General features: G+C 34.6%; 2 protein-coding genes across 3 annotated transcripts in view; one reads left to right on the top strand and one right to left on the bottom strand.

Moving 5' to 3' along the window:
• Positions 1–20,449, bottom strand: part of CENPP (centromere protein P) — a 153,645-nt gene that overhangs the window by 111,731 nt on the left and 21,465 nt on the right. The window lies entirely within an intron of this gene.
• OGN (osteoglycin) lies at positions 9,008–20,449 on the top strand. Its single transcript, XM_085302480.1, has 7 exons — positions 9,008–9,268; positions 9,925–10,177; positions 15,485–15,569; positions 17,908–18,066; positions 18,602–18,804; positions 19,362–19,457; positions 19,991–20,449. Exons 2-7 carry the CDS (start codon positions 10,010–10,012, stop codon positions 20,159–20,161), a joined length of 882 nt encoding a protein of 293 aa, XP_085158606.1. The 5' UTR covers positions 9,008–9,268; positions 9,925–10,009; the 3' UTR covers positions 20,162–20,449.

The raw sequence follows: 20,449 nt of genomic DNA, 5'->3' as shown, positions 1-20,449 counted from the left end.
TTTCTTAATAAAGTTTAATTCGAACTGTGATAATAAAGCTCAAAAGTTTCCAGTAATTATTACATTAAACTCATTCATATGAAATATGAAAATTTTAATATGCTAAGAACTATCATAATTCATTTCTCATTCAATTATCTCATTCATGGCAAATGCAATGCTATTCTTTAAAGAAAGATTTCATCCTGGTCAGGGTACTAAAGACTTGCTAGTTTTCTGTCTGTACTGGAGAAGTGAGAAGTTACTACAAAATACAGAATTAACTGATATCTAGATAAATACAATTTACTTCGGAAAACAGAACGTGGCTTCTGCAAAAGAAGTCCTAACTTGCAAATCTCTTGGAGTTTCTTGAAAGAATCAAGGATGTGGAAGAGGGAGATCCTGGTCCATAGTCTACAAGAATTTTTGAATGGCTGAATTATGAAATTAAGCAACTAATTAAGGAAATTAAGAGCACAAGGTAAGGGTATGAGGGGGAAAAAAAAAGATTCAAGTACAGTCTGTTCTCATACAGAAGAAAGTCCACTGATGGGAGTTTTGCAAAAGGCTTGTGCTGGAATTTATTCTATTTAATACATTTACTAATGGTAAAGAAACTGGGCTAAGCAGTCAGGTGACAACGAACATTGCTAAAGGCCAGTGAAGAATGTTCAAGTGCAAAAGAACCTCACAAAACCAGTTGCCAGAATAATAAAATAGCAAACAAAATTCAACATGGATAAATTATGGGTAAGAGGGACAGTCATGGGGAAAAAAGAAATCCAACTTCCCCTGAAAACTAATAAATCATGAATGATCATCATCACTCAGGAGCAAGATTCAGATGAAAACATTGGCTTAATGCGCAGTGTGAGTGACCAATAACRCCCTACAATAGGAGAAGGCTCAGAGGACTTTCTTCCAGATAAACTACATCAGTTGACTGGATCAGTTAGTTGTGTAAACGTCATCCTGCCCACCCTGAGTTAATCAAAAGAGTGTGCACGTCTCCCTGAGTTAGCATATGTTGCTTAGCCTGCCATAGAGCATAAAAACTGAAAAACCAAAGAAAAAGAATTTTGAAAACAGCAGTGAGCTTGAGCTAGTCTCAACCGATGTTTTCCTTCCCAGTGATTAGCGATGCCCAGCAGCGTGACAGTATATTACAGAGACGAGTAATGAGAACTGCCAACTGTATATTGCTTGTGCTAYATTGCGCAATATAATTGTATATTGCAAGGGCTATATCCTGTCAAGTATAACTTACGCTTGTATTGTGATTTCTGTATATTGTTGAGTCACTCCGCTAAATGAAAATCCTGTGCCACATCAAATATTTTCCATTAGGTAAATTTGTTAGTAAAGTTTATACCCTCCATGCATGGACTCGCTAAAAGAACCTGGTCAGAATACACTGGACTCCAATATGGGAAAGGTACAAACCATAGAGAGATTATTTTTCAGTCAATGCGTAGTAAGCCCTTGAAACTGCTTGCTTGAGTAGATGATGCAGCAATCTTACAATGAGTTCAAGGGAATTCATAAGAAGAGATTCAGTTTGGGTTGCTGACTAGACAGTGCAAGAAGTGCTGAGCTGAAAATAGCTACGGATTGTCCCGCTCAACTTCCCAAAGCATTTGCCTTAGACTGTTGTTGGAAACAATACTGCATGTAAATCCTTGCTTTGAACCGCACCTTCATTCTTGCGTTCTCACTATCCTTGACTGCAATAACAAGCTGGCATTGCTTCTCTCTACTAGTGTATGCTTATTGTCTTGAAATATTTGAGTTTCAAATCTTTTTTAAGCACTGTCAGTTATGTTTATATATGGAGATATACTCTTATTCATTACCTTTGGAAATAGCATGACTATAGTACTCCACATTGCAGTGTTCCRTAACAGACAGGATACCTGTACTAATCCAGGCACATGAAGCAGCCCAGGCATGCAGGGGGAAGGCTATGCAGAAGCCAATTTATATGGCTATTTAATCATATAGATTCTGTATCAAAACATATTTGCTTAGTGTTTGCTCTAGTATTTATTTTCAGAGTATTCTAAGGTCCTTTTAAGTATGGAATAGATTCACAAACCAAAAACTGAACATGCATCAAAATGCTACTTATTTTAATCAGGAACAATTAAACCCAGCAAGCACTAAATAGTTTAATGAGTTTATTTACAATGGAGAGTAAATATAGAAACAAAACCTGATCTGGCTGACAGCACTCTGTCTGCATTAAGCAATTAAGGTGGGGCCATAGAAGTGAACCAGTGGAGCAAAATAGTTGCGGCGAGGCCGGGATATCCACTCTCTCTGGTTCTGGAGAGAAAGGAGGTTCACTTTAGCCTCATCTTGCCCTCTGAACTGAAATCCACTAGCAGCTGCAGCACATCAGGTAAACACCTGGAGTACATCTTCTGGTTTTGTTACATCCAAAGAGAAACAAGTCCATGTGCTTCAAAGTGCGCTGTGATGTGAGGCACTGTGCAGTAAGTGGGGGCTTATCAACAGATTCGCTTCAAAAACGCTCTCTTGATCTTAATTAAAACACTAATAGAAACATAACCAGAACACAGCAACTGAGAAATATAAAGTTAGGGTGCTACATTCAGCTTTGGTCAATTTGTTCTGAAGAACTGTGCTTTCCGAGTCTTGCATAAGCAAAYAAAGATGGAACTTTCTTGAACTCTAAACTAAATATTATCATTGTTATTCATATTATTAAGGTTCTATTAGAGTGTTGTAGAACACTGATACCTATAAAAGCCTATGGGGGGAAATACCTCACAGATCTCTCGAAAAACTTTAATTGTGACTCAACTTAATTCACGTACACACACACACAAAGCTCAAAAAATTACAAGTAAAATTGATAAATTCAGATTTTCCCCCACCTTCCAAACCTATATCACAAGACACTACCATAAAAATCAAAATAAAGGAGAAAAATAACAAAAGTTTACCCCAACTGTCCCTGTGTCTTCCTTTAGCCTCAGATCACTGGAACCTTATTTTTCTTTTTTGTTGGTTGCTGTTTTTTAATACTTTAAGGCTTAGTTTGTTCAGATTTTTACTTATGTATTTTGATAAAAGTTGCACGCATTAGGCAAGAAACTCCCTTATAGTCAACAGATGTTTTATATTTCAAGTTTTCTGACTTCTTTGAAAATATTCACATTCCATTGTTACAATATGAATCAATTTCCTTCGCTGTTCCCTAACCTGATCATTGTAAGCAATAAACATAGGAATTTCCTATCTGAAAAACATGAAAGGAGGACATAGTATTTTAATGGAAAAAAATATACCCTAGAAGAGAGTCTAAAATATTTAACAATTGCTTTCCATTACTACTTTTCAGCTATAAATGAAATTGCATATATGCTATTGTAAGTTATGAACTCTACGAAGATACACATTTATATTTCTTAAAAATTTTGTCCAAAATTTGCATTTCTGACAATCAACTTAGAAGGAAAACAAATGATAAATTTATACCTTGGATTATGAGATTAAAGTATCATCCACAGAACAAAATAAATGAACCTTCCCTTATTACAAAGTACAACACAAGGAAAAAATAAACACAAAAGTTAATCATAGAGAAAGAGAGTGAAGTACATGCTAAAAATAATGTAAGCAGCACTGTGACAGGAACATAAAAGTACAACATGTTTAAGGCCAATGAGTTGTGAAGCCTTGTATCTAGTGTCCCTGTAGACATAGTTACGGCTCTCAACATCTAATATTTTCATAAATAAGTGATGTCAATTCAGGAAAGAATTCTAAGTAAATTTTAAATATATGGACATAAATTGGTTTTTGATTCAGTACATAGTTGATGATAGATAAATAGCTAAAACTCAGCAGAATGCATCTTCAGTGTAGGTGTTTGTGTGACCAGTAAACAGTCCCTTTACTCTAGTTATTATTTGTATCTGTTGACAATAATTTGATTACTGATTATGATTGTGCATGTGCTTTAACCATTCATATAACAACAACTTAATCCATTCAAAACATTCATAGTGTGTTTCTGTAAAAGAAACAGCAGATAAAGAAAATGTCTTCAGCTTTAACAAATTCCAGTTGTAAGTTGGAAACATATGAAAGGATGCTCATACAATCTTTAGGTCGTTTTTCAGCTGTTTCTATTTTGCAGCTGGTGGCCCTAACAGTGACCTAAAATTAAACTAATTCACTGAACTTTGGAAATGGTTGCAAGTTTTCATAAAAATACCACAGGTATTCCTCACATAAATTCTACTTCATCTCCAGTATCTCTTTGGTCATTCTGAATTTTTTGGAATGTTCTAAGTTTTCTTGTTAAGACATGCTAAATATTTACTTCTCACTTAATAACCACCCCTCTCCACCTTAGATGCTGAATTGGAGTATACTTTGGTTAATATTGCACAATGGTTCTTCTGGAGTTACATCTTTAATCTAATTTCTGCACATTACTCAAGAACAAACTAGGAGGCTGCTTCTTCCCTTTTGGTTCTTTAACCACTTGTTCCCAGGATGAATGCAGTCTCAGCATGAGCATTAAACTGCTTTACAACTAATTTTACACTCCTATATCAGGACTTCAGTAAAGGGCAGAGAAGGATGTAGGAGTTGCAGAGAATTTCATATCACACAGACACAGCAGTCAAAGTATGTTGATGTACCATTGGAGAGACAAAAATAAAGGCTCGATTAATCAGACTGCATAAATGGTCAAGCAGAAGACAGGTGCATTTTAGAAGAAGAAAACTGGAATTAGTCAGAATATTGAAGTTATTTATTTTAGGAAGAGGGAACAAAAAAAACATGCATTGAGTTCAATTTTAATACCASTTTATGCCTTTGTTTTTCCATAATAGAAATTTATGTTTCTCTTTGTAGATTATTTCATACATGTCTTTAATTTGATTAAATAACTACCTGTTATTCTCTCTCTCTTTTTTTTTTTCCTACTAATTATACCAATCCAGAGCAGCTGGTCAGCATTGTAAAGTTTTTAACCCCACTTCACATAAAACACAGGCTAAGGAACATTTACTGGTTTTGCTCCACATCGGAAATAAACAGAAGTCACATACAAAGCATTGTGCCTAGTTGTACGTGCTGCCAGAAGTCCTTAAAGTTTTCATAATTTGTCCCCACCTGTTTCTGTCACAGATATATTTTTACTTAAGACATTAATGAATGAATGTTCTGTATAAGTGATTCCTAATGTCTATCAGGCATGAGGAAGCTAAGCAATAATCCATATTTTTCTTCTGAGAACACTTAAAAAGCCAACAGAAAAATAGAAACTACAGAACATGCCAGTAATATCCTTTAGAGACTATGACACAAAATGAAAGCCAAAGTCTTTAAGCAGCTGCAACAATACACCTTGTTTGCCTAAATTTAGAACCACCCTGAATATTAAAAACAAACAAAAAATCCCTCAGCTTTAGTTTAATTTCAGGAGGACCTTGACAGTATGCTTATGGCACTCTCCCTTCTGCTCTCTCACAGTTGTTTGTATTAGCCTATATAACCCAAATATAAGACCCTTCTTGCTTCCCTCTTCCTAATCTTCTGCTTCTCATCACACAATGCCGAATACAGACAGTGCCAGTCTTAGATCCCAGGGAATTCCTGCAGGCACTCTGGAAAAGCAATTTACAACCAAAAATCCCACTGAAAGGAAAGACTGCCCCCTCTGGTAATGACCTTCTTAGGTCATTCAGTTCTACAGTGCCCTAAAAGATACTGCCTCACATARACAACTAACTTCATATAGGCTTCAGTTTCATTATAAAACACATTACAGCATTTTAAAGCAATGCTAAAACAAGTACAAAAGAGCTTTCTTCCATCACTTTTGTACTATGCTATTAAAGATTAAGTAAAAGGTACTAAACATGCTCATGGAATAAAGCTAATTAACATGTTAGCAACTGCAAACTGGTTTTGGCTGAAATCTGTGGAAAATAAAGAAAACTACCTCCCACTTAAACTGATGTCATTTTATTTGGCAACATATACTGGATGTGAACTGCTCCTGGTCACTTCTACAGTATGCCCTGCACGATTTCATTCATTTTTAAGGAAAACTATTTCTTTTTTTGTAGTTTTGCATGCAACTCTGTGTTCCCTTAAATCTCTTAAGTTTCTTAAGTTTCCAGAAAGTAGAATCCAGAGAGTGAGTGTCCCCTGTTAGGGCGGCTTGGATTCCCTCTACTAGAATCAAGACCGTGTTATACTCAATCTACATCTTTAGCTAGATTTCATACCCTTATAAAACTGTATGGAAATTACTATTATTTTCATTTAAGACAGGATTTTGCTTCAACACTATTAGTAAAATAGCCATTTTAAATGCATAACATCTCAGATACAAATGCTTTGTGGAGAAATCGGTCTTGGAAATGAGATACTGCAGAAGAGAAGACTGACAAATCCAAACGCATCCCTTAAAACACTTTCTTAAGGCCCTCTTCAAAAACTGGAGCTCAGTTAGTTAACAAGACTTATTTAGGTTTCAGAAAAGAAACCACTTTCTAGAATATATAGAACTTTATAACTAGAATCTAAGAAACAGATACCAATATATCAAACTTATTAGTGTTAACGATGTTTAAAAAGCAYTCTCTGCTTGCCACAGTCCTGTTAGCTTCCCTATGGCCAAGGTACATGAACCACATTTTTCATTTCGGATGATCAGTTGTTTCAGATACTGAGAACATTGCAAGTCTTTTTGAACAAGGATAAACCATCACTGGTGCTAAAAGAAGCATTAATATCTTTCCTTGCTTGCAGTTACTTGTGCCATTCCCTTTCTTGTGCTGATAAAAGCAGTTGCTATATGTTTGGATAAAATAATTCTATCTGAAATGATTCACTGATACTTTTCTTTCCTCGCACAAGGGATAACAAGTAGATAGAACATGGGGCAGGCCTTCTACTTTATTGGGCTCTGCCAGTTTGAAGTAATGGTGAAACTATATCCTAAAGTAAGCCTTGATGAGATCATGACAAATTACTTACCTAGCACATCAATCTTGTATGTAAGAACTCACGAATGCTTACAAGCGCTTGGACAACAACAGTGAGTACGTAAACAGTGTTTTTGTGGTAAGCATACCACTGAGTTATGACCCTGCTGAATACTGACTTTTGAAAATGTTTTCTGCAAAAGCTACTACAGAAGTCTTCTAATGTTATAGATCCTCTTGTCCTAGAGCATGTTAGGCTGGACGTGATTCTGTCTAACATGCTCTAGGTGACCCTGCTTGAGCAGGGCGGTTGGACTGGATGATCTCCAGAGGTCCCTTCCAACCTCAACCATTCTGTGATTCTGTGAAGAACTTTCTTGCACTAAGGCTTCCTAGATTTTCAGAAGTTCATGGAGCTAGTAATCATCCCCTATTTTTAAAAACTGTCAGATATTTTGTGGGATGGGTGGGATAAGCCATTCTGAAGATACTCCATATATGTAGCTGTCAAGGTATCTAGAACTTTAGCACTTAAAGAAAAAATTGTATCATGCTTGAATTCCAATACTTAACACTTTCAGTTTAGAGCATTTACCTTTGATTACATTCAAGCATAAGAAGAACTTGGATTTGCCAGAGCAACATGAAGTCTTAATCTGATTATTTGGGAGAGGGTGTTGAGAGGAGATCCAGTGGAAAGCAGAGCTGCTGTCATTAGTCCTGATACAGTATGAAACAGTGAAAGATAGTAAGAAGGGTTTGATTCACTGCAATGTTTTTGCCTTTTCACTCCTCAGCAGATCCATCTTTTCTATCAAAACCCATGCTTCTGACTGAAAGTTCCCAGGTGCTGCAGTGGAAAACACCTTAATATGCTAACTACAAAACTGAACTTCAAAATTCAATTTGTTATTGTTCCAGCAGAACAGCAAAGGATGTGCTTCAGAATCCAATTTCCATTATTATGATTCCCTTAACTTTACATTTCAGTTATATACTCATAGCAAAACCATTATCCTAGGGCATACTGAAAGTTGTAACTACGGCATTGCTTAATTTTCATGTGAACCAAATTAAAAACATTTTGATAACGAGTTCAAGAAAAACTAAAAAAAAAAAAAATAGAGAGGCAATGACTCTCTAAATGTCAATTCTAATTTACAGATTTACTTACTACAGACATCTGATTTCCGCCCCCCCAAAAAAATCCCACAAAACAAAAACAAAAACTAATTGGTCCACTGCTTATCCTCAGCAGTAATCTAGCTGGCAGACTTATCTATTAAAAAAAAATGTGGAAATGAAAGAGAAATGTAATTCTGAATACATCTCTAACACTGTTTTATTGCTACATAGTTTTTAAAGACTCAAAAAAAGACTGCAAACTTTCAAGTTGGTCATCTGGCTCCCATTTATACTGACTGCCAAAAATGTATAGTAAGAAAAAGAATGAGGGAGAAAGAAATACATTACAAATCTAGAAAACTGCTGCTTATAGTTTAGAAAAAAATTCTAAACCTGGACATTGTTTATTAAGCTATCTATACTACTGACACACAGTTTTACTCAAAACACATTTACTGTRAAACCAAATTTTCAATAAATTGTCTAGCAAGACATTAAATAAAGCATTTAGACATAAATTACTTGTCTGAAAATCTCAACCAAAAAACTTCTCAAATTCTAAGTAGTATTTTGTTTTTCTAAAACTCTTCAAACTAAGAAGTTAGCATTTCATACTTACTTGAAACTTCTCTAAACACATATAACTTGTAATGAAACATTTTATTACTCATAAAAACGTGACTAATATAGTATACGTATGTTTTGGCTCTACCTCTGTCTCGGTCAGAAAGCAGCTGCTTTGTCTCTTAGCTAAACCATTAAACAAAATGGATAACACATGCTTTGCTATAGACCCCTATTTTGCAAAATTAATATTTGATTTACACAGAACGCTTTAGCATTTTAAAGACTGAATCACCACTTAGCATAAAGCTACCATTTTAACAAGTAATATTAAAAGTAGGATCAAGTAGGCTGCTTTACCATTTACAAATGTTATTCCAAGTACAACCCCCTGCTCCAGGATATTACCTCTTACCCTCGGGAAAGAATGCTGGCAAAGCGTTCTTTACCCCATGGAAAGCACTTTTAAAACTGTCAATCTTTTAAACAGCATTCATTTCAACAACTTGGATGTAATCCATAACTTTACGCTTTCATCAAACCAATCTGGGTTCACATATAGATAAGAATATTTGGTTTTAGGACAATTACAGAAGAACTTTGAGTCTGCTAAAACGGTAGGTGCACTTTTTTCCTAAAAAAAATATGTTGACCTAAAGGTTAAATGCAGTAAACAAGGGGGAAAATGCTATATAAAAGATTTTTTTTGAAAAAGTCAAGTATAGGTATTTCAAATGTTTTTAGACGATCATTGTAGCCTTCCCCCTCCCCCCTCCCAAAAAAAGAAAAATGTATATTGCTTGTAAAGTAGTCTCCATAGGGAAGGGGAAAAGTATAGGTATTTTTCTCTTGTACATTTTTAAACCCAAAGACAAAAGACAATGAGACAGATTATTATTATAGTTAGGTTTGAAAGTCATTATTCTGACATGAAAAAATGCATTTGAATTTCTGTTGTTTTAATTAGTTCAGCAACCTACCTGCCAAGTATTTCAAACAATGCTTTACCAAAATATTCTTGCTTTTATTAGAAATAGCACACCAGGAAACAAGCAAATACAAGTAAGATAATATTTTGCTTATTAGTTGGAAACTGCTGTTTATGATTTCCCAGTTTCTTTTCATGTTAAGAAYCGTTCATACAATACTAAAATCTAATTAAAGGATACCAAGAGTTAAAATTTGTTCCATGTTCCTTATGCGTTAGAAACCCCTGCCAACTAGTCCTCTAGGCTTTAAATATTGTTTTGACGGATTGCATTTTCATTTCCAGTCGCAAAGAAAGTATTCTCCATAGTCAACACTCTAGCAGATCTTCAACAGCTCAGTGAAAGCCCGATACATTGTTCTCTGCTAAAATGAAGACTTTGCAGCCTACTTTTTTTCTGTTTGTGTTTGTGTCGTTGGTAAAGTCAGCACCACCTATACAGCAAGAATCATTCAAGCTTTATGACTATGATACAGACGTTACTCTGGGAAGACTGATCGAACAAGATTATGAAACGAAAATCAAGGATATAAAAAAGGTATTTATCTAATCAGTTTAATATTTTTAACTGCTAAGCATTATATGAGTGAATTAGGTATTACATGCATGTATGCAAGTTTTATGGAAAAGTCCTATAATGGTAAAACATACAGTGGTTTCAGATGTGAGGGATAGGCATTCCAATTAAAACCACAAAAATACTACCCTTGCTACAGTTTGAAAAACCTGCAAAAGAGACTATCACATGTTAAGACTAAAGAATCATTCTTAACTTTGCTGTATGCATGTGCCTAGTATTTTAGGAGTGTCTAGAAGGGCATGTACTATCATAGTAGCTGAATAGTTTGAGTAACATGGTATTAATGCAGTAGTGTTAGAATTGAAAACAAGGAGGGATTCAGTACTCCATTTTCTTCTTTCTGATATCAAAGTGATATTTGAAACAGTAGTTTTCATCATATATAGCAGGTAACTGAGTTGTCAGTTTAGCAGTCTCAAACTTCTATGCAATAGCCAGTGCTGCTGTAGTCACCTATAATATTAACACTTTCAGAGTCCTGGAAGTAATAATTGGCACTCACTAGCACCTCTAAGTGGTCAGTTCTCAAACTTTTTGTTGTGTGCTCATATACATGCCTATTAGTTTAGTGCTTAAACAGGAGACACAAAAAAAACCCATTAAACGAAGCGCATCAGCTTCAGCTAAAAGGGACAGTTTAAAATGTTATACATCTGTTCAGACTACCTCCGAAAGGATGCAAGAGATACACAGCACATCAAGAGAACTATACAGCTTTCATCAGGCAGGCAGAAGAAAAGGTAAGGATGCTAATCTCAAAATTAATTGCCAAGAAAAATACTACATATCCAAGCAAAATGGTAACAGCCAAATATTACTAAGTTCAAGGGTTTTTAAAAATATTAATTGTAGTTATTACAATAAATTAGTCTGATAAACAAGAAAAAAGATCATTAGTATAGGCAATGAACTGCAACATACCTATAGAAAACCATTCTATATGTAATTTTTAATATTTTCCCAATTCTATTACAATACAGCTTTTCACTGTTAGATTCAAAAAATCATATCCATATTAAGAAATCTGTAGCATATTTCTAAATCTAGCATCTGTCACAGTGATGAAGTAACATTATTTCATAAACCTATGAAAAAGGCCACTTAAAAATAGTCTTAACTAACAGGTGGCTACCACTCACAACTGAGTAATCAAAAGAATTGCTACATACATTAACAAGTCAGGCACAGCATCAAACCACAYTCACTACTAATTCTGTTCTAATAAGAACACACTACTGTTTTAGGAAAAAAAAAAAAAGAAAAAGGAGTATACCTATAAGGAACTGATGCCAATAGATGTGCCACAGACTAATCAGAGACTGTAGTGGCAGTGCCATAAACTAGGGGTCTTTCAAGAGCCAACAGTTTGCTTAGGATAGTTCTAGAAATGCAAGTAGTCATTATTTCCATCAAGTCAGTTCTCCAATAACATGTTTTCATTACAAAATAATAAATTAGTTTCTTATGTGCAAATACAAGCACCAGATCTCCCCATTTAAATCATGAGATGCACAAACAATCTTCTATTCATTTGTTGTACAAATATTAGCTTCTAGAATATTTCAGGCCTTAGCTGTAATGAAATACAGAACAACAGTTTTCTCAAACATGCCTGGATCTTGCATGACCAGTGTAGCTCCTTAGTGTTTATCTGAATTAAATTTAAAACAAGAATGCAAACTGGGATTTTCAGCAAAAGCATCAGAAGAACTATCTATTTAAATTTGCATTAGTGATCAACAAAAACCAAGTGAACTTTACTATTAAAAGAAAGGTCATCCAAGCAAAATTCATTATCATGTTTATTATTTGAAACCATAGCTTCTCCAGTCTTGCATAAAATACCAGAAGTTTAAAAACATATCTTAATTTCCACAACATAACTTTTTCATAAGTGAGCATATGAAATGGCTTTTGTTAGAGAGACAAGAGGCCTGAATTTGCTCAAGAAAAGTTCTGTGCCCTGTTTAGTTATTCCATCAGTTAGYATAATCTACTTTTTCTATTTGTCTCATTTTGCCAAACATAAACCCACAAAAGTGCATGGTAATTCATTTAAATGCCAAAAGGCAGAGGGAAGCATTAATCCCAAAGGTACATCCTAAAGCATGCTTTTAGTCCCACAACRTACTAAAAAACTCTTTGTCACTACCACTGTGAAAATTATCTCCAAAAATGTTAGCCAAACTTGGGAGAGTAAAAATCAATCACCTCCTCTGTTTTTATGGAGTACAAGGTTTCCTCTATTCCTAAAAATCCATAGGAAACAGGAGAGACCTCATCTCCAATATAAAGAAACACGGCGGGGGAGGGGGRGAGTCAGCAATTTTTAATCTCTCAATATTAACATATTCTTTAATATGCACAGTCATGATTAATAAATCTGATTAGATACCAGCTCAGAACCGGACTAGGTCTCTCCACTGAATATAAACTATCCAGCTTTATAGACTGTTGTGTATTAGAAGTTTTAAGATGGCTTAAGAATTTAGATTTAAAATGGTAACATGGTTTTCTATGGGGAATTCATGTCTCTAGAGTGCAAGAGGGAGGTGGAACTTGAATATATAGGTAGGTCAACATTCATTCAATGCATTCCCTACATAAGTCATGCATTTTCCGCAGTTATAATTCAAACTATTTTCTGTGCTGATATTCTATGACGAGGCATTTTTATAGCAGGCCAGGAAATACTACTAAAATATAGATTAAGTGTACTACCTACTGGGGCGAGGTGAGCAGGGAGGAAAAAAAAAAGCTATTGTTTAACTCTGTGTCGACAGTAGTCCTCAAATAATCCATCCCACTATTTTGTTAACTAATTCTGCGAGAAACAAGAAGTGTGCCATGCACTGTATTCTGCAGAGAACTCACATGCACACAGTTCCTTGGGTCATGCCTCAAGTAGGATACTGTACTAGAAAACTACTCCTGGTACAGATACTGCTATGATCAGCAAAAGTGTTTTTCATACAAGGATATTAAAAATCCCCTTATAAGCCAAAAGAACCACAATAGTATATATGCATTTATCTAACTAACTCCACCTACACAGAAGTTTCTACTAACTGAGTACATCAGTCAAGGATCATGTCTTCGTATGCCTAATCAATATCCCTGTGCTAGCAAAAGCATAGGACAGACAGTTGAATCCTTAAAGAAGTTGCATGCCATTACATAGAAATATCAAGATAAAGGGGTACAGGTCTGCATTATATAGGCTTGCTAAATATAAAAAGGGGATATGAAGAGAAATAATGTTTGACTGTTGGACACAAATGGATTTTCTTTTCTTTTTTCTTTTTCTTTTTTTTAATACTAAAGCTAGTTTTCCCATAGGGAAGAGGTATTCTACCAACCAAATGAGGAAGCACTTTGGCAATGCAGTCAGTTTGGTTCCTAGACAGCATCAAAATTAACAACAACTAAAAGATCCTACAGATCTGGGGGACATCAGTCTCACAAACTGGCATTTGCTGAGTTTCAAATATCTTTTCATCTCAGCATTTATATTACTTGAGATTTACTATTATCTGGACATGACATTTAAAACTTACAGGACAAAAAACAAGAAAAAAAATACATGTTATCTCATTAACAACACTTTATTTCATTGCTTTAAAGACAAGAAAGCCACAAAATTCTTGTCCTGAATTGTACYGCTATCTGAAACATTCATCTAAGAACTTTAGTTGAGGCCCACTTCTATTTAAATATGTCTTAATTACAGAATAAGGTAACAATGTCTAGTAACTAACCAAGTCAATTCTAGTAACTATTTCTCTTCAAAGACATTTGCTTATACTAATTTGCTCTAAAACTAACTTCAGTAAATACATTTGAGGCTGGACTTTCTCAGAAACAGAATTGCAGTAACCTTCTATTAAATCTGATGCTTGCATGACTCTTCCCTTCAGACTGCTCAAGTCCAGCTTCTCTACACCAAATACTGCAAAAACTCTTAACCTACACAGAAGTTTCATTCTACAACTGCTAAACTCTCTCCAGCATTCTCACTTGCTTAGAGAAATCTTACTAGATCAAACCAATCCACCCAAAACACTACATAAAAATACTCAAAAAAGAGGCATAGCCTGGACAGATGGATGCAGGGAAGAGCCAAGTGAAGGATGATTCATAGGCTAAAAAAGGGTCAAAAAAACAGAAGATGTCCAAAACATTTGTTTCTCAGGCTTCATTTCAAGCTTGAGAATTTTATATTGCAGAACACAAAAGTTCCCACAGTAAAATATATGCAAGAACCTAAATAAAACCAAAATGGTATCAAAATTAARCTTTCAGTGTTACTTTAACATAACTCTGGCAGATGAACTGTGTCATACCTGCCTGAATGAGGAAATAAAGAAATCAGCTCACTTGTGCACAATCAGAATCTACAAAGAACCAAACATATTTTCCACACTTCCTAATTTACTTCTCCCCATGTGTTTTCAATAGTCAAGCAGACCAGAAAGGTCGTATCTTACTGTGTCCTACAATTATCCCCCAAAGTGGGCAACCAGTGAGGCTAGCCAAGCACAATTGCCACAATCAATCTTAAAAACAAACAAAAAACCCTTCACTATATGCAAATCATAGTGTGACTTATGTGTATAACACAAGTCCAGAAAGAGAATATAATTCTCTAAAATTCCTATTCTATTCAGTGAAAATTTGACAGCCATTTCCTGAATCACCAAAAGTTCTATTAGCAGCCCAGGTCTTCCAACAGATTTAGTTGGTGTTCAAAGGAAATRGCATTGCTACATTTTCACCAATATCTAAAAAGAACAGGTTTGAAAAACAAGTTTCCATGCTCTTGAAAATATGTGTAGAATATCTCAGTAGGGAATTCTGAATAACTAGAGTGGAAGAAAACGTTATTTTATGAGATTATTTTGGTAAAACAAAACACATATAGCCTCTACCCATAAGAATTATTAATTGCCAACAATCTTATGAAGGAAAACTCCTACAAATTTTGCATAATGTAGTCCATTTTCATAAGTCCAAGTTTTTGTAGACACTTATCACTTACATATTCCTTCCCCACATAGTCATTTTTTCTTCCCTTCTTGCCTTCCAAGGTGAGGAGTCCAYGTACAAAAAGAAATGCAACACAAAACCAGTGTATAAAAGACTATTTTTCTCTAAAATTAACTATCAAAARGGTGTGTTGTAGAATGTTATTTTTTTAAAAAAAAAGTGTGCTATATAAGACTCTTACAATATTCTGTTTCTTATAACATTTGCTCTCATACAAAGGATGGAATGAATGTTTCTCCTAACATCACTCTAAGAATGCAAGGGGATGACAGTGAAAGCAATGTATCACCAACAAAGGATACAAGTAAGTTAATAGATATGACCATTGTAACATCCAAGCCCTTCAAAAAAAATTTTACATAAAGAGATGAATATTCAAGGCATATCAAAGGATACTTGTACTAATCTTTTTTGTTTATGAACATCTTCAATATCTCCTTTRGAAGCCCTTCTAAATTTCAGGTAAGGTAAATTCTGAATACATAAAGCATAATTTATAAGAGTATCTACAAGCTCACCTAGTCATGCTTATAAAGCTACTGGTCAATCAGAGATGTACCCAAGTTAATGAAGCTAGGCAGGACAACCAAGAAAAAGTAGAAACACTCCAATAAGGTCCACAGTCATGATGAAATGTATATTTAAGTTATTTAAACTGCTTTCCCAGAAATTATTGAAACATCTTCTCATCGATGTTATCATAACTGACATCTGATGATCAGGGAGGTTAATATTTAAGTGTTTATGACATTTTTCTTCTTGCTAACAACATGTCAAAAATCCATAAATGAAAAGGTATGCAAATGTATTAGAMAAAATATGATTCCTAGAACAAAAATGGTTAAAATAGCAACATTCTTCACTAGCCTAAGTTTCCTACTAGCTCTGAGGTGTCTTGTTCAGACTTCTCTTTATTAATGAGTCAAGAGAGACATGATTTCTACACATGTAAGGAAAAACATCTTGTCTGCCAGAGCATAGAGAAAGAGGCGGACATTTCTGGGTACATCTGCAATTTAGAAATCCAAAAATAACAGATGGTTCAGCAAGACCACTAGTGTGGAGATCTCCAACGTTTAAAATAGAGGAGTTTAGTTATAACTACACAGTATTTGCCAGTAAGCCCCCATCTAAGATGGGGTGKGGGGGTGGAGAGAAGGAAAGAGGGGGAGAAATTACAGAAGCACAGCAGAGCTTCTAGTCAGAGACATAAGAACTGCTGTCTTTCAAATAGCAGCAACACTGCTTCACAGTCATTTTATATTCTGTACACTAACATACATGACAAAAAAAGACACTAAATCCAGAAGAAATAAGGCAGTGGAATTCTGAATACATGGGAACATACATAAAGCTCAAGATCTTAATTCCATTCTCTGCAGTATCTCTAAGAAAATAACAAATTACTGTATTATATATGGTTTGACTTCCCCATATTGACCAGCTACTTCACTAACTCATCACTGGTTGGGGGGATGTAGGGGGGAGGGAAGAAAGAAAAAAAAAAAAAAAAAAAACACACACTTCATTTTGCTATGTATTTCTAAAATTAAAATGGCAGTACTGTCTGTACAATACTCAGATCATTTCTAGAAGCTAACCAAAAATCTCGCAATATAGAAAACAGTAGATCAGATAATGGTGGTGACAAAATTGGATTCAAAGCCATACTTACTATATGTATTTGAAAACTGCTGACATATAGAAGACTGATGCAGAGGAGAAAAGAATATTTTCTTACTGTGTATGGTGGACAGGACAAGCTGTAATGGGCTTAGAAGATACAGTGTTTATTTTACTACTTAAAATAAGAATTATTAAAAAAACTCAGTAATAAGTGGAGCAGATTGCCTAAGATACTTGTATAATCATTATTGCTACAGTTTTTAATGCAAGATGATTAGACAAAATAGTAGCTAGGAGTAACATAGTGTATACCTAACCCTCTCACATTTTAATACAAAAAAAGTTCCAGTGCAATTATGGTATCTACATAGGCAGTTCTAATATTAAAAAAAAAAAAAAAAAACACCCACTCAAACAACTACATTTGTAATTTAATACTGATTTTTAAAAATTGAGGAGCCTAACAGATACTCTTTCCAATCTAAGTAAAACTGTCCAAAAATTTTTTATTTGCTGTCTGAACTACATAAGATAGCATTTATTTTTTGCTTTGACAAGGTACACAAAGAGCTGTTCACAAGACACAGTAACATATGATCTCTGAATAACACAAGTAAACTTAAGATGTTCTTTCAGATGTTTCCCTTGCTTTAATTCCCATTTTGAAAAGAACAGTTCTACAYGACATTTATCATGTCCACAGAACTGCCGTCATCATATTCACAAATACTGTAGGCCAGTTAAAGTGAAACCAAATTAATATTAATAGCACTTCAAGATGTGCTCAGATACGAGAACAGAATATATACAATGAAAGTGATATGCCTGATAAGAACACACCAGTCAAAAAACAAGAGTATTAAGCCTTCTCAGAAGTTACTGCTAGAACAATTAAATAAGAAGCTAATAATAGACACAAAACCTTAAAAAGATCAGAGATATAATTATATTTTGTATACTGAAGCTTATGATAGATGAACTTTAAACTGTCTACTCATAAAATAATTTGCTTTCAGATTTACCTACTTGTCTGCTCTGTGTGTGTTTAAGTGGATCAGTGTACTGTGAAGAAATAGATATTGAAGCTGTACCTCCACTGCCAAAGGAAACTGCGTATCTTTATGCACGATTTAACAAAATAAAAAGGATAGCAGTCTCAGATTTTGCTGACATCAGTAAGTAAATAAAAAGATGCATTTTATACTTTGCTAGATACCATTAATTTTATTATCTATTTAATTGCATTTAGAAGAATAACTGTAAAGGCAGTACAACAACCTACTTTAGACTGTAAGACTGTATCTGTCTTATTTTCCCACCAAATCAAGCAGAGAAGGAATAAATTGCAGAGAATAACACTCTATTACAGCCAGTCTTAAATAACCTCCTATTGCATGTCCTTCAAACACTTTAAAGAAATATCTCCCAGCTATCTCATTCTACAACACTGAAACTTCTATCAATGTCTTAAATGATTTTGTCTCTAGGAAAACAGGGAGAATCCAGCATATTTTCCTGATTTTTTAAAAAAAGTGTTAGACTACGAGCAAATCCAAATGCAGACTTTCTCATTATTGCCATTTACAGATCAAAATAGGATGGTTCATCCCTCATTGGACCATAACACCCAATTTATACACAACAAAACATATTTCACATGTCATGTGGTTATGAATTCAACACTTACATTTTCCTTTCTTTTGTGTGAAGCTACTTTGAGAAGAATTGACTTTAGCGGAAATCGTATTGAAGAAATAGAGGATGGAGCCTTTTCAAAGCTTCACTTATTGGAAGAACTTTCTCTTGCTGAAAATCGACTTGTAAAACTTCCTGTTCTACCTCCCAAGCTAACAACATTCAATGCAAACCAAAACAGAATCAAGAGCAGAGGAATCAAAGCAAATGCCTTCAAGGTAAATAAAGACAATAGTTTCTATAAACCAAGAAACAGACTACCAGGAAACTTTACAGGTTTGGGAGTTTTTTTTAAGGCACTTCGGAATGACAGCTCTTGGTGCACTCTCTCTCTCTCTCTCTTTCTCTCTCTCATACACAGTTCATCTCAAAAATTACTTTTATCTTTGAAATATAATCTTACCTACTTTTATTTCTTGCTTTCTCTCACAAACGCAAACAGACTGGATTAAAAATTGATGGCTCAAATACAGTTATGAGGACTACTTAAACACTAACTAGGCTATGGCTGTAAAAGTAATCTTAAGTTTTATAACTCATGCGCTGATACTTTCCAAACCACAGAAAGCCTGTTCTACAAGTTTCTTCATATAATAGAATTCAACATTGACAACAAAAGAGCAACAGAATCCTTCATGCCAGACCACTTTAGAAGCTTTAACTCATCATATACAATCAGAAAAAAAAAATACTGACATCTTATCACAGACCCATGGGTAACTCAACCTCTAGTAAGCAATATAAGCATTAATACTCTTTCTCTTCTTTCTACTAGAAACTGACAAACTTGGCCTACCTCTACTTAGGACATAACGCACTGGAATCTGTTCCCCTTAACTTACCAGAGAGCCTGCGCATTCTACATCTTCAGGTATTGAAGTATTTAACACTCTCTTACAAAAAAGCCTCAACAGTAATATACTTCAAACCAAATCCCACTCTCTTTCAGAACAGTTCACACACARTTGTGCTACAGTTACGTAATACTCACAGAAACAAATAAATACAAATAAATTCTCACAAATACAAATAAAACACTTCATCTCTAATGTGTATGTCACAACCATTCAACCTGAAGTTCTTTTTAACATAGAGGAGGAAAAAGTAGTAAAGACTTAAAATARGCTCTTACTGTCAGAAGCTGTTTGTTAGTTAGTTGCTATGCCAGAATTTCTCATTGGTTTCTGTAGATAAGGGTAAGAAATAGTAAAAGTAAGCAATAATCCTTTGTCAAGAATACAGACAACCTCAAATCATGTATCTGCTCTGAGTAATAACYAATTCCTGTGCATGTCTGTAGAACACACACAAATCAATCCCAACAATTAAAAGTGAAGTTAAGAATAATAAAATGAAAGCTTGAACATTTTTCAACTCATAATCAAACTTTGTTTTGTTTTGCAGTACAAYAATATTACTACGATCAATGACGACACATTCTGCAAATCTAACAATACACGTTATATCCGCACGAGTATGGATGAAATACGAATGGAAGGAAATCCAATCCTCTTGGCAAAGCATGTTAATGCTTTTTCATGCTTGAGAACACTGCCTGTAGGATCGTACTACTAGCCACTGCCTATGTAAAGATCATTTTTATTTCTTTGTTTACCTGTTTATATCCTCTTCCTTGCTAATGCAGTTTCTCTGCATACCCAGAACCTTTTACTACATTAAGCTGTGTTTTGGCTCTGAAATAACAATTTCAAATAGCCACTTTACTTGGTAGTTAAAATGCCAACTCTGTTTTCGGAATCTTTTCTGTTAACGACAGTGTAAAAACATACACACACACACACACACACACACACCATCTCAACTTTTACTTCACCATAATCGCTACACATAGATAAAATCATA

The sequence above is a fragment of the Rhea americana genome, unplaced genomic scaffold (assembly GCF_003343005.1).
Source record: "Rhea americana isolate MKP2758 unplaced genomic scaffold, rheAme1 scaffold_19, whole genome shotgun sequence".
Taxonomy (NCBI): domain Eukaryota; kingdom Metazoa; phylum Chordata; class Aves; order Rheiformes; family Rheidae; genus Rhea; species Rhea americana.
This window is presented reverse-complemented; position numbering and strand designations above follow the sequence as displayed.